Here is a 16,005-nt window from a genome sequence, read left to right on the forward strand (position 1 = left end):
AGTGGTTTAGAAAATAAGCATTTTCTAAACTCATTTAATTTTATTTAATTTTTATATTTACAAATTAATTAAACCCTGTCATAGTGGAAATGATAGGAAGATGTATAGGTCAGCTCACAAAAACCTAAGAATTTATGTCTAATTCTTCTGTACCCAGATATATGTACCCAGAGCTTAGGAGAGCCACTTAAAGGCCATTGGTATTAAGACTGGAATTAAAGTCTTGGACACTGATGACATTACTTGGTGAGATCATTCTGAATGAAAACAGAACATGTCTAATAATAGAAACCTGGGCAACAGGGAACATGTAAAAGATGAAGAAAGATACATGAACTAGTAAACACACCTGGGAAGAATTATGACCTGACGTGGAGAACCAGGATAGGGTACTGTTGAGTGGAGGGAAGAGGACCCTGTGTGGTCACAGGGTCACACGTCCTCAAGTGTGATAAGGACTGAGTGGAGATAACTGGGTAACAAGGCAGCTCTGTGGGCTGTAGCAGGCAGGGGTCAAAGGGCAGGATCAGGTGGGGATGGAGAAACAATAAAGGTTGCCTCATATGATTGGGGCGGGAGGGATCAGACATTTCAGACCACAAGGGCATTTCTGCATATAAAAAACACTGCAAGATCTGGCATTATCTCAAGTGACACAAGGCAGAACAAGGCCTGACAGTGAAGGATAAGGCCCCATTTGAGATAACAGCTATTGCAGAAGAGTGCATGATGGTTTCCCACCCCCAGAGCTCAGCTGCATCCTTCTTCCATTCAATGATTATTGCAAAACCAGGTTCCACCCTGGCATGACCTCCAAAGGGGAGACGGCACAGTAAAGGAGCATGATCAGTGATCACGTACAGACTTCAGCCATTCCTGGGTGGATAATGTCCACAATCAGGACCCAGCACAAAGCACCAGGTGTGTACCAGGGAACAGAAGTCTGTTCTGGTGAGACAGAGATCAGTAAAATGCACATTGAGAAGCATATTCCCAGTGAAGTAAGCCTGGCCCTATACTTTCAAAGGGTGGAAGGGATTCTGGTTGGTGAATAGACTAGCTATAAGGATAAAAGGACAGGTGAAGGGGCACTAAAAAAAAAAGTCACTACAGAGAACTGTGTATTTCCTGTAAATTAAACATTTTCATAAGCATTAGAACTGTGGAGGAGTTTAGGAGAAGAAATTATTTATAAATAAGGGAAATAAAAATTTAATTATTGATATTATAGGAATGTTTCTTGTTTGAGTCTACGTAGGTAATTGGCCAGGTGAATTAAGTTAATTTGATCAAAAGGAAGAAATAGGCTGAAAATTAAAGTAAAACACCTTTTCTTCTCTTGAAACACATTTTCCACCTCCAAATTTTGACCTGAGAGTTTTCAAGTGGTTTCCTTAATTCTCTACTTGACTGTGCCAGCGTGGAAACAATTTAAGGGCCCAGAGAAAGATGGCTCTGACCAATATTAAAAGGAGAAAGATTTTTGATAATTAGTTTTAATCATCCATCAACTTTAGAAAAATTAGAAACATTCACTGAGATGTGCTGTAGGTGTGGGCATTAATGAGTAATTGTACCTATGTCAGCTGAAGATAACAGTTTCATCAATCAATGACTGAAAACCATAGTTAAGTAAAACTAACAATAAGAGCGAATTTGGAAAATAAATCTCTGTATATGTATAATGAGATTAGGTTAGAATTATAAACATACCAAATAATTTACCACAAATGCTGCTGGTAAACATGAACCTGCAGTTTAATTCCTTTATGGACTCTTTGCCTGCTATTTACATAACGGCTGAAACCCACACAGTGACTATAATTTTCTTTCAAAAGAGTTAAGGTGTAGCCAAACATATTAGTGTTTCAAACAATAGATTCTTTATACTTTAATACAATAAAAATCTTTGTACTATCGTCAGATTGTTTAATGTGTGCACAACAGTACTTTCTACTTTAAATTTAAACTCATAGAGTGCAAAGTTTATGCACTGTGTTCAGTTTTAGCTAATAATTCTATGAATATACATATACCTAGTAAATACTAATTGATGATGATAATTATAATTTGATATTTTGGACATGAGTTTCCCAAAATAGTTTGATGTCATACAGTGAATTGTTCTTGAACAATGGATGTTTAGCTTGTATATAATTTCACATCTAAATAATAATAAAACTCACCATGGGGATTGATGCTATACTATCAGTATATGCCTTTCATTAAGAGTCACGGGTTTGAGAAGATGAAAAGAATTTACATAAAGATGGCATTTAAACATGGATGGAAATTGAAAAAACTTTTTTGATTGCGTATTCAGTAAAACTGTAATAGGAGGAAATGACAAACATTTCCAACTGAGAGGTCCTCATTTGTTATCAACTGGAATTCTTTAATAAGAATATTTAATGGTCCATTCCCACCAACAAGAATGGACTTCAAATAAAGCTTTAAACAATAGGTTGTTTACCCCAGCGTAGCAACAGTTGTAAAGCAACAATTCCTTTTTCTACTTCTCTTGCAGGCTATGTAAGATAAAGGTATGCTGCTGCTGCTAAGTCGCTTCAGTCGTGTCCAACTCTGTGTGACCCCATACACGGCAGCCTACTAGGCTCCCCTGTCCCTGGGACTCTCCAGGCAAGAACACTGGAGTGGGTTGCCATTTCCTTCTCCAATGCAGAAAAGTGAAAAGTGAAAGGGAAGTGCTCAGTCGTGTCTGACTCTTAGCGACCCCATGGACTGCAGCCTACCAGGCTCCTCCGTCTATGGGATTTTCCAGGCAAGAGTACTGGAGTGGGGTGCCATTGTATAGGATTTCCTTTTTTGAGAAGATCCTGGATTACAGGTTAGTACCAAATTCTAAAGAATGTTTGAATATTTAGCTACAGATATGACACACACAAAAAATGCCTTTCTTTACAACATCCTTTTATCTCAAAATATGACCAGTTTTTCTTCAGAGACTAGTATCTCACTACCGGATTTAATTTAAATATTCCAACTTTGAGCCTGTTAATTAAACGTAGACACAATGTGTAGCCCCAGAAAGCATGGCTAATAACTGCAGAGAAAGTGAAATGAAGTTGCTCAGTCATGTCCGACTCTTTGTGACCCCATGAACTGTAGCCCACCAGGCTCCTCTGTCCATGGGATTCTCCAGGCAAGAGTACTGGAGTGGGTTGCCATTTCCTTCTCCAGGGATCTTCCCCACCCAGGGATCAAACCTAGGTCTCCCGCATTGTAGGCAGACGCTTTACCGCCTGAGCCACTAACACGGCTTAAAGACTAATAACTGCAAAATCCAATAGAAAAATGACACAACATTTAAACAAATCATCCTCCAAATGGGAAAGAGGAAAATTGAGGGTTTATTTTTAACCTTTCAACTGAGTATATTAACCATATGGCCAGGTATCAAGAGGTTATGGAACTTAAGTTAGGTCTGGGAAGACAGCAGGTCCTTATTAGGACATCTGATATTGAATTCATTTTACATGTTTTTATACATAAAATGTACATACAGTAATACAGTTAAAATAAAAATGCCAATTCAGGAGTTTTAGAATTAATGAATAAAACTTGTGGACATGATCAGTACCTTAAGTCGGAAAAAAGTGTTATGTCTAATAGATGCATTAATTTTCTTCTGAAGGCAAATGTTATTCTTAAAGAAACTTCTGATAACTGGTATTGGTCTAGAGTTCTTTTCCCACATCTGGAAAAAACCTGATTTCCAACAACTGTTCTTGCCAAATACTACTTAGCTAAAGATTCAAAACAAATTGCGTTCCACTTGTTAAATGCATATGAATGTAATAAATGAATCCTTCAGACTGCTAGTGTTCTGTTTAATTAATGGAAGAACTATCCCTGTCAGCAGTGCAAAATAATCCTCCTAAGTTTCACTCCACTGCTGCAGTTTACTTAGGATTAAGTGCCTTTTGCAGTGAAAGACAATTTTAGGAAACATTTACTTGAACTCCAACATATCTGTAGCAGTTTTGCTAATCTGTATGCTTAATTTCCTTATAAAATAACAAAAAAATAGAATGGCTGTTTCTTTTTAAGATGGCAATATGGAATTTTAAATAATGTGGTTCTTGTACACAAGAATGAGGAAAGGAAGTTTAGCGCCCAGACTGAGCCGCTTCTTCTGTCAGCATGAATGAACATGCACTGTTTCTTTGGTTCTAACTCCAAGATGTCCACGGGAAACCCATGGATTTAGCAATTCTTTTTTCATTCCCATCTTCAGTGAAGCTGCTTAATGGCAATACCAACATTTAAATAACTTTTTATTCAAATGTTGGCTCGAAAGCAGATGCCTTCTGTTTCTGCCATCAAATAATTTACATTCCTCAAAACCTACTTTCTGCTTTTTGGTTATCTGTCTTAAACATACAACTTCTCATGAGAAAATACACTTGAAGCATATGTTTAGGAACGAGGTCAGGAGGACATCCGATCTGTGTGACTTTTCAAAGTTGCTTAGATATTGTTTGGGGAGGACTTTGAAGCAGTTGTTGTCGATTAGCTCACTCTGGAATGCTTAGTGCATGTGGTTTTACTTTGCAGCTCACGGCTGGCTTCCTCACACATGCTGATAACCTGCCCCCTTCGTGAAGCACCATAAAAATGCTCTGTAAATTTCTACTAAAAACTTGGGTTGTACATTACTTAAGGTACATTGTCCTTACAGTTTATATGATTCTAGTTGGTGATTTGGTGCCAAAAGATGTCTGGAATTCCTGTAACGAAACAAAACCTTTTTTTTTTCTTCTTCAGAAAATATCAGTAAGAAACTTCCTTTTATGTTTGAAAACAATCATCACATGCTCCCATTTATACTACTCTGAAAATAAAACAGATAATTATATTAGGTCAAATGTCAAAGACAGAAACAGTGCCTTCAGCAGTTTCATGTCTTGCTCTCCTTGGTTTGTGAACCTTCTTGATAGGCACTGCATAGTAGGTGCTTCGCCACACTTGCTTAATTGAATTCAAATTCAAATTCTCCCTTTTCCTATAAAAAAAAATCTGAGTGGATTCTTCAGGTTGGAGAAGGGCATGAAGTTACAAAACCAAAGAGAGAAACAGATGGGACTATCAACGACTGAATGTTGGCCATCCCTCAGCATTGGCTTTCAATCGTCCCTCCTGATATGAGAATTCTCTAAGCAGTAACAACCACATCAAGGCTCCAAAAAACCATTCATCAATGTGAGGTTTCTTCCCAGATCTATAGCTGAAGATCCAATCACTGCTGTAGGATTCTAAAATTATGTGCCCAATATTCCTCTGGTTGGAGAAGGAAATGGCAACCCACTCCAGTGTTCTTGCCTGGAGAATCCCATGGACGGAGAAGCCTGGTAGGCTGCAGTCCATGGGGTCGCACAGAGTCGGACATGACTGAAGCGACTTGGCAGCATTCCTCTGGTATCTCCACCTACTTACCACTCAGATGATTCAAAATCAGCCTATTTAAAACTCTACCTTTGACCTCAAATCTGTTCCTTTTAATCTAAGGATTCATTCTATTTAGTGCCCAGTGTTTACTGTGTACCAACTACTGCACTGTTATGCCCCATAGTGATAACCAAACACAGTCTTTGCTTTCTTAGGGTTTAGAGCATGGGAAGTAAAATGATCTGACTGGTAAGGTGATGATGCTATGTTGGATGAGCAATAAAGACTGCTACTGAAGCATAGGACAGGATGCTGTGAAGATGACATTTATGTCCAGGCTTGAGGACGAGTAGAAATTAGCTAGACAAGTGGGGATATGGAGTGGTGTGTAAGGAGATGTTTCAAACACAAAGACAAGTTTACCTACACATTTGCTGTATGCTGGCTCAGTGTCAATAGGCAATGTTACTGGAGAGTTTTGAGCAGTGTCAGATTTATCATTTAGAAAGAAGAAACACTGCTATAATGTGGCAAAGAGATTGAAGGGAAGAAGGAAGGGGGCTTTGACATCAGTTTGCAGCTGGTCCATGCGTAATGGTCCTGGTAATGGATGGATGTGGTCCAGACCAGGGTGAGGTCAGCAGATTAAAGGCACTGATGGATCCCAGAGATGTTGGAAAGGTATTGGGCTTTTAGTGAAAGGAAGAAAAATCAGATCAATGGACTAATAAAAGAATGGCATTATTTACTAAGACTGAGAATACTGAAGAAAGAAAAAGATTTATTTACTTATTTGTGAGGATGTGATTGGGGGCAGGGATAGGATGGGATCTAGTGTGTGAGGGATGGGATAGGATGGGATCAGACTGACTCTGACTGTCTGGGGGAAGCCCAGTCAGGAGGTTGAGTAGGTTGTGGGGAAACCACAAGAGAAGTCTGAGGTGGAGATGAAGACTTGGGGGAGGGATCCCCAGAAGAGCAGAGAGAGAAGTTGAGGAAGGAGAGCATGTGCAATCAGAGGAGGGTGCCCAGGGCAGGACCTAGAAGACTAAGTGCCTCCTTCCCAACTGACTTCAAATTTTTAATTGTAAACTCCTGAAAATCTTTTAAAAATTGAAGTACTAAAATGAAAACTACCCTACTATTTATAGTTACACAGTTAAAAACTGCTGCTTTCAGATCAGAATTTATAAGAACTGTGAAAAGTGATTATTGTAAGTATCAAGTCTATTGAAAAGGATCCAAACAAAATGGGAAAACAACATAAACCAACAACAATAAACCAGACAGACATCTAAAATGGTGCAGCAAATTCCGATTGTTTTTCTTGTGAGCAGATAATAGGGAGGAAGCAGGTAAAATGAATAGTAACATCATCATAAATGTATTGTAAAATAATCCTAAATTCTGTGGTCTTGAGGTGAAAGAAGGTGAAATACAGCCAGAACTATTTCCATATGATATAAAGTAGACTTAATTTTCTTCCAGGAAAAAGATACCACATTTGATGTTTAAGTACTGAGGCTACTGGATCAAATTCTGTTTTACTTAAACATAGCACTTAAACTGGAGAAGGCAATGGCACCCCACTCCAGTGTTCTTGCCTGGAAAATCCCATGGACAGAGGAGCCTGGTGGGCTGCCATCTATGGGGTCGCACAGAGTCGGACAGGACTCAAGCGACTTAGCAGCAGCAGCACTTAAACTTAGCACTAAATGCTCTTAGCCCTGGAGACTTAGAATTTCTGAAGCCTAAACCCCTTTAGCAATGGAACCCCACTCCAGTACTTTTGCCTGGAAAACCCCATGGATGGAGAAGCCTGGTGGACTGCAGTCCATGGGGTCACGAAGAGTTGGACACGACTGAGCGACTTCACTTTCATTTTTCACTTTCCTGCATTGGAGAAGGAAATGGCAACCCACTCCAGTGTTCTTGCCTGGAGAATCCCAGGGACGGGGGAGCTTGGTGGGCTGCCATCTATGGGGTCAAACAGAGTTGGACACGACTGAAGTGACTTAGCAGCAAACCCCTTTAAGGCCTCCAACATGGCAGAGCAGTTTGTATGCTGTGTTAATACTTGTCCGTACATAAAAACCTTCACTCTGATACCAATTAGGTGAATATGTGACCTAATTAGACCAGTGACCTAATTAGAGAATAAATATGCAGCGGTCACAGAAAACTACTAATGGTTTGTTGAAGACTAAATATGTTTGTTTTGCTTACTAACAAAGAACTGATTTTTTGTTTCTCAAATTCAGACTTTTACCTAAGGGACTCCAACTTAGCACACATGTAAACACATATTTAGTAAGCTGATAGTAAGAGAAATAGAATGTTGACTTTTGCTTGTATTAAATATAAATGGGAAAAAAAGGAAAAATTTATTTTCAATTTGTTAAAGAAATATATCTTTTTAAAAGATGGAACTGCGGAAAAAAAAAAAAAAAGATGGAGCTGCACTTTATAGTATACACTTTTGGTTGGTAAAAGAATCACTTAAAAATTACACAAGTGAGTTAATCAACTGTTTTAATATTATTAAACATTAAGAAATTGTTTTAAAGTCTGATTGAACACTTAAGGATTAAGGGTCAGAGAACCAACTCCCTAAAACTGTAGGGCAAACACTGTGGGTGTGTCTGTATTTTCATTTCTTTTCTGGTGAGAGGGTCCATGGTTTTTTGGGGCTCCTATAAGGGGGTGTGCACTCCTTCTGTGGCGGGCACCTGGATGATTAGTGCTGTGGACGTGTCTATATCTTCATCTTTTTTCTGGTGAGAGGGTCCACGGTTTTGGGGGGTCCTATAGGGGGGTATGCACTCCCTCTGTGGTGGGCACCCGGATGATCAATGCATGAAACAGACCTGTTCTTCCCTTTGTGGAGGTGATAGACATTAATCAAATAATAATGACCCTATATTATGAACTCAATTATTATAAGGTATAGTTGTTGCTTTGAAAGAAAAATATTAGAAACCACAAAGAATTTTCAAGAATACTGAGTGTAAACCAGTCATAAAAATCTCCCCCAGGACTTCCTGGAGCCACGCGATACTTGAGTTGAGGTCTGAGGAGCTGGATCTTAGCAGGAGGAGACTAGAAGGCCAGGACGGCTCAGAGGTGTGTGCAAAGGTCTGGGGTGGAGGGGGAACTGAAGGAAGCCGAGAACACAGGGACTAGAAAGAGGGAGGTCAAGGGAGAGTCGTGTTAGAGGATGCGGTGGAGGAAGGCAGAGGTAATGATAGAGAATTTGGTCTCATTGTAGGAGCAACTGGGAATCGCTGAAGGCCTCTTACTCTGGAAACCGATAGCATCAGTCTTATGTGTTTGAAAATATCCTCGGGGGCGGTGTAGAGGATGGTTACGAAGCAGGGACGGGGAAGCCGGGAGAGCAAGGAGGATGGTGTTTCCTAAGTCGGAAAGTGCATCAGAAGCGTTTTGGATGACAGACATGGTGCTGGACATGGGGATTCGAGACACTTAGGGGATAAAATTAACAAATTAACATCTGATTTGGTGACAGTCCCGTTAGAGACGATTTCCTTCTTTCTGACTAGAAATGACGTCATGCAGTAAGAGGGAAAACTAGAAGGTGCTTTTTATGGTGGTGGTGGTGTTTGGGCTTTGTTTGATGTCTCAGAGAAAAAGCCTGACTGAGGAACTTTACACAAAATGTTGGGCATCGGTATCTAAAGGATATATTTTGAATTACTTAATGTAAATATTAAAGTAATCATTAATGTTACTCTATAAAGCTTGAGACATTGTAAAACCAGATTCATTTAAAACACTCTCTAATTAACACACAGTAGAAGAATTTGTGGGGATTAGTAATGAAACAATAATATGAAACAACAGACTGGTTCCAAATGGGGAAAGGAGTATGTCAAGATTGTATATTGTCACCCTGCTTATTTAGCTTATATATGTGGAGTACACCATGAGAAATGCTGGACTGGATGAAACACAAGCTGGAATCAACATTGCTGGGAGAAATATCAATAACCTCAGATATGCAGATGACATCACCCTTATGCCAGAAAGTGAAGAGGAACTAAAGAGACTCCTGATGAAAGTGAAAGAGGAAAGTCAAAAAGTTTGCTTAAAACTCAACATTCAGAAAACTAAGATAATGGCATCTGGTCCCATCACTTCCTGGCAAATAGATGAGGAAACAATGGAAACAGTGAGAGGTTTTATTTTCTTGGGCTCCAAAGTCACTGTAGATAGAGACTGCAGCCATGAAATTAAAAGACACTTACTCCTTGGAAGAAAAGCTATGACCAACCTAGACAGCATATTAAAAAGCAGAGACATTTCTCTGCCAACAAAGGTCCATCTAGTCAAAGCTATATGGTTTTTCCAGTAGTCATATATGGATGTGAGAGTTGGACTATAAAGAAAGCTGAGTGCCAAAGTATTGATGCTTTTGAACTGTTGTGTTGGAGAAGACTCTTGAGAGTCCCTTGGACTGCAAGGAGATCCAACCAGTCCATCCTAAAGGAAATCAGTCCTGAATATTCACTGGAAGGACTGATGCTGAAGTTGAAACTCCAATACTTTGGCCACCTGATGTGAAGAACTGACTTATTGGAAAAGAATCTGATGCTGGGAAAGATTGAAGGTGGGAGGAGAAGGGGATGACAGAGGCTGAGACGGTTGGATGGCATCACCGACTCAATGGACATGAGTTTGAGTAAGCTCCGGGAGTTGGTGATGGACAGGGAGGCCTGGCATGCTGCAGTCCACGGGGTCGCAAAGAGTTGGACACGACTGAGTGACTGAACTGAACTAAGTAATGAAAAATATCTTTGGATGTTGTCAACCGTTTACTTATTTTCGCCAAGTAAATAAGTGAACTATTGAAAACACAGGAATTTCCAGAAATGAACAATAAAATTCTAATACTACAACAGCTGTCATTCAAATCTATATGATATAAGCACTTAAAAAATAAAATTTCATCAACTAAATCCAATAAGGCAGTTCTAAAATGATAAATTATGAGCTCTTAATACATTTTGTTTTATTTGGTAAAATAATTTTTCAAAAATCTATCCTTTGAGTGTATTGCATATCATCCTAATTTTAAAAGAGACATAGCCCTTTATTCTTTGGAAAACTCAATTGGTATATCTATGCCTTTAAAAAAAAATCAATGCAAGTTGATATTTCATTGAAATGAAGTACCACAGTAATAAACAATATTGTCTAGGACGCATATCACACCACTTGACTGAAATATTTTTAAATATACACAACTAAAGATATTAAAAAAATGTATTTTACAATAATTCCTAAATTCCTCATGTTTATTTTCTGTAACTTTAAAAAAAGTCAACGTTTTTTTCATCAGACTCAGAATACCAAAATTCCTTTTAAATAAGAGTTTAACTTGAATATAAAAACAGCATTATTTTTAATCTTAGTATCTTTTAAAAATCAATACTACCTTTTGGAGAATATGATACTGTCATTAAGTTTTTCCATTTGATTTTTAAAACGTGGCTTTGATGCCACTATATAAACAGAGTTCACAAAGTATCAGTTACTTTTTTGGTGATAGTCTCTCATCAAAAACACAACTATTGAAAAATTAACTTCATTCTTCACAGACAATAGAAGCAGCTCTGAATTGAGCTAATTTATTTTAAAAATCTTTTTCTTTTGATGTGGACCATTTTTAAAGTCTTAATTGAGTTTGTTACAATATTGCTTCTTTTTTTTTTAATGTTTTAGTTCTTTGGCTGCAAGGCATGTAGGGTCTTAGGTCTTCGACCAGGGACAGAACCCACGCCCCCAGTATTGGAAGGCGGAGAGTTGCAACCACTGGACTTCTGGGAAGTCCCTGAACCAGGGCTCCTTGAAAGGGAGCAGAGGTGAAGCCGGGCCGGGGAGCGCCCTGCCGGAGCCGCGCACCTACCGTCTTGCTGAGGTAACTTGTGCTGGTGTTCATGCACTGTTGCCCCTCGCTGTTGCAGCAGCCCCCACATCTGTAGACGGACACACATGGAGGTTTAAAGAAGGTGTTTGTTGCTGCTCCAAACTCCTTCCCCACATCTATACACACCTCCCGTGGCATGCATTGAGTCTTTCTCCACTCATTATCAATACCTGTCGGGTCACAGGGAAGGCCGTAAGTTACTCAGATGCCAAAGTGGAAAAACCCACAGCAGTTGGAAGTCACTCACAATGGATTGCAGAGTTAAGATTTAGATATATAATACTTTAAAGAAATAGTTGACGGGATCCTACATTGCCTTGTGAGCTGGAATAGGATATGGTCTTTAACAGAGCAGCTAAAGGTATTTTCTATTAAAAAAAAAACAAACAAACACTAATGTCTAGTACCATGTAACAAGCTACATTAGTGTTATGCTTCCTTACAATTAGAATAATTCTACCGTACAAATATCATAGATTCTACAAGACAATTAGAATAGATTCTACAGTACTTTACTTGTCCATGTGTGCTCAGTCATGTCCGACTCTTTATGAATCCATGGACTTAGCCTCCAGGCTCCTCTGTCCATGGGTTTTTTTCCAGGAAAGAATACTGGAATGGGTTACTATTTCCTCCTCCAGGGATCCTCCCAACTCAGGGATCGAACCCTTGTCTCTTGGCTCCTGCACTGGCAGGTGGATTCTTTACCACTGAGTCACCTGGGAGATCCCTGAAAATTTAACATGTAGATGCTTATAAAACCCATGGAGATAGAATCATGCTCATTTGCTATTATATGTAGTATTTTTAATGTTGCAAAACAAATATAAACAACATGTTTAATTTCTCTTTTTAAACTGAGTTGTGAATGAGATGATGGCTTTGGTTTGGAAACTCATTTTTAGGCTGGTGACCATGTCTTGGTGATAGCTACTTGAAATGAGAAGGTATTTTCTAGCAACTGGGACATGTATCCTGAACAAAGTTTTTTTTCAGGGAAGTCAAAACTTCCTATTCCTTTCACGCTTTCTCTTGGAATTCTGTTTCCAGTGAGTTGGTGTATTACCTATGGCACTGTTGACTCTTTAAAGACCTCATTACAGATGATGTACTTCTTACATGTTCTAGTTTATTTTTCTCCTATTTCCCCTAATATAAAGTTTCTAGGAAAAAAAGATATAAACTGTGGGTTATTCAGTCATGAAGCCATTTTGTTTGTTTGCTTTTGTTTTCAAAATAATTTGCAATCTCAAACCGTTATATCAGTTAATATCTAACAACTGAAAGGAGTTATTTTTTAAGTAGCCCAACAACAGACCACCAGGGGGTCTATGCCACTTTGTGCAACACCATAATTTTTTGTGACTGCTGCTTAGAGATGTCTCATTAACTTTACCAAAGTCTAGCTCTCAAGTTAAGTTCCATCCAAAGCAACAAGAAACAAATAGCAGTTGACAAGATGATTTTGGATGATGTGGAAAGTAAACATTTCTATATCCAAAGCAAAAGAAAAGTTATGTGCAATTATTTTTTGTGATATAGAATGTTTAAGTGATTGAAGTGTTATAGTGTATAAAATTTGTTTGTATGTTTTAAAATTTTTCTGATGGGGTATCATCTCAATTAAAAAAAAATTAGTGTGCTGATATGCATGCACTTGTCTTTATTTTTTAAGAAACCACTTTAACCACTCACAGTGAAATCTTAAAGTTCTGTATTTGGAAAATAATTCTTTATTTTCTGTTTTACTTTTGGCCTTAAAGGTATTCAATAGTACTACAAATGCTGAAATTAAAGGATCAGAACGGCAATTTGCACTGGGTTGACATATGAAGCTTATTATATATTTTCTTTTCCCATACTTACTTCTTAAGATCTCTGTATTATAATGTGCTGCAGCAAATTTTAGAGTCTCTCCTGTCCTTATGTTGGTGTTAGCCTGTTCTGTACTATGTTGCCAGCCTCCTTTCCTTAACTGACACTTGTACATTTTCCAATATTCAGGGTAGAGCACAGTCATGAGTTCATCCACACTGGACACTGACCGCAGCTGCTCCTCCATTTCTTTGCCTGCATAAGCCTGTGGAAGAAGAATGCAACATAGTACTTCTCAGATTAAGGAAACAGATGCACTAGAAAACCTTCAGGCTTGTTTGATATAAATATGTATATGTGCATATATATATAAATACATGATAGATTTCTATTAAAATATTATTTTCCCCAAATTGCTTAACTTTTCTTGGTAAAATTATATTCATCTTTTGATTTGAATCAATAACACAATTTAAATTAAATATCACAATTAAAATATAAAATACACATTTGGTCATTAGGATAGAAAATTTTGAGACACAATTTTTAAAATAATTTCTAAAGTAGCTTATTTTATTTCTCATTGTTTTACAAAGTTGATGAATGTGTAAGTTTAAAAGTTATCTAAGCTTCTATTACCCTCCAACATAAATAAGATTAGATAAAAATCCAGTCTATGATAATTCTTTGTTTCACTTTTAGTAATTAACACCAATAAAATATAATTAAGCAGGATGCCTGAAATTAGGAATTTTAGTTTATGAAAACTATTTTAGAACAAAAGATCCCATTGATTTTAATAACAGAATCACAATAAGGTTTACATTTTGGTGGAGCCTTCCAGTATTTCCAAAAAGTCTGATCATCAAGATTTATTCTGCCAGTAAAAAGACATGCTACAATAGCTCAGAGAACATGAATTCTGCTAATTAGTTAACGGTCTATATTGGTGTATTCAATTAAGTAGAACATTCCAAGTTATACTGAAGTAGTTACCATATCTAAAAAAAATACATTTTTTTTTCTAAATTATACCTCGAAACTATGGTAAATGGGACATTGTTTAACTTTATATGCAAAGTGAAATACATCATCAAATGTTTATTTTTATATTTCCATGATTATCCCATCTTAAGTCTAACTATAGAAATAAATACTTTGGACATTAAGTCTCAAAGAGGTGTTAAAAATGCAGATACTTGCCCCCTACCTCCCCTGCCAGGTATCTTGTATGACATCAGGAATCTACATTCCAACAATTTACAGATTTCCCTTTCTAATTTCTGAAGTACAAAATTCATTCATTTGCTTTAAAAATCAAAATACAGTTAAAATGAAAGTCTTTCCACCACACTCCAAGTCATTCTGATGTAGGTGATTTTTGTACTACATTTTGAGAAACATAATCTAAGATAGTTTTCTTACATTATCACAGAGCCTCCTAGGCAGTAGCTTATGAAACGGGTTCCTTCCTATTAGATAATAAAACTGGCCGTGCAGTTCAGCATTTCCCTCTTCCTCACTGTTGTGTGAATTGAGCATATGGATTCATCTCTTCAAGCCTGGTGTTGATAGTAATCCATGGTTTTCTTGAAGATTACAGGATGATACACCAGGCAGTTATACAAAATACTACTCTACTGAATACATCAAGAGTCAGGTGGACAGGAGATCTTAGCTTACACAAAAGTGACAAAAAAAAAAAAAAAAAAAAGTGACAAAATATCCTCTCACAGTCTCCCAATTAAATGTGTATGAAATATCTTTCTCAGGAAAATGGCACATGAGACACAAGATTCAAGAATCATCAACACTTCAGAATCTGAAAGGATTACTACTGAAGAGAAAGATGGCAAAATGCATAGGTGTATCTGTGTCACTGCCACCTGGAGGAACATGTCATGGGTGGGGTTCTGTTTGCCTGTTTGCATGACTAGCCCTTGAATACCAGAGTAATGCGAGACTGTGTAACTGGTGGGTCCCTGGGCCCTGGGGTACTACTTTCCCCCATGACTCAGCTGGAATCAAAGCCAGGTTTTGACCTAACCTGATCACATGAGTCTCACAAGAAACAGGCAGGAATGTTCTCTTTACCAAAAGGAGCAATACAACACCAACATTGTGTGACACGGTGAAAGGTACACACCAAACTATTGCTTGAGAAGGCTGTTGGTGAAGAGGGCTTTCAGTTAAGTATTATGTGAAGTTTCATGGCAAATCACTTTTGTACTTTAAAATTTAAAAAGGAAAATAACTCTAACAATAATTACATCTGTAAGAGAAAACAATTGATTACCCAGTAGAGAAACAGAAGAAAAACATAAGCATATAAACTCACAACAGAGAAAATGCAGTATAAAAAATGAAAAAGATACTAGAAAATAAGTTACGCTATTTATACTCTTAGATTGAAAAAAGGCCTTTCTAGAAGTGAACAGGAAAACAAAATGTAAACTATTTTTATGGTAGAAAACACTAAACAAAAGACAGACAATAAAGTAGAAAAATCACTGGCAATACACATGACAGATAGAAAAGGGCTAATATTCTTAAAATATTATATGAACATATTAAGAAGATATAAGCAGACACTTCAATAGAAAACTAGACAAAGTGCTTGAACTGCATATTCACAGAGAGTAAATACAATTCATGTGTACTTGACAGCAGAAATGAAGGAAACTAGCGTCCCTTTCAGTCCTGGTGAGAGTATAAATTTGTATAGCTATTCAAGGAAAATGTGCTATTTCAACTTAGAAGGCCTTAGAAACAAGCTCCATTTTAGACAGTGAATGCACTTTGGAATTAAATTCCCTATCTAACAGGAGTGATAA

The 16,005-nt window shown here is 37.6% G+C and overlaps 1 protein-coding gene across 1 annotated transcript in view; it reads right to left on the reverse strand.

Moving 5' to 3' along the window:
* Positions 1 to 16,005, reverse strand: part of VEGFC (vascular endothelial growth factor C) — an 85,556-nt gene that overhangs the window by 14,719 nt on the left and 54,832 nt on the right. The window contains exons 2-3 of the mRNA XM_019953582.2: positions 13,223 to 13,436; positions 11,336 to 11,526 (exon numbers count right to left, since the gene is read on the reverse strand). Of these exons, the coding sequence (XP_019809141.2) occupies positions 11,336 to 11,526; positions 13,223 to 13,436 (405 nt within the window). The remainder of the gene's footprint in view (positions 1 to 11,335; positions 11,527 to 13,222; positions 13,437 to 16,005) is intronic.

This window comes from Bos indicus, chromosome 27, assembly GCF_029378745.1.
Source record: "Bos indicus isolate NIAB-ARS_2022 breed Sahiwal x Tharparkar chromosome 27, NIAB-ARS_B.indTharparkar_mat_pri_1.0, whole genome shotgun sequence".
NCBI lineage: Eukaryota > Metazoa > Chordata > Mammalia > Artiodactyla > Bovidae > Bos > Bos indicus.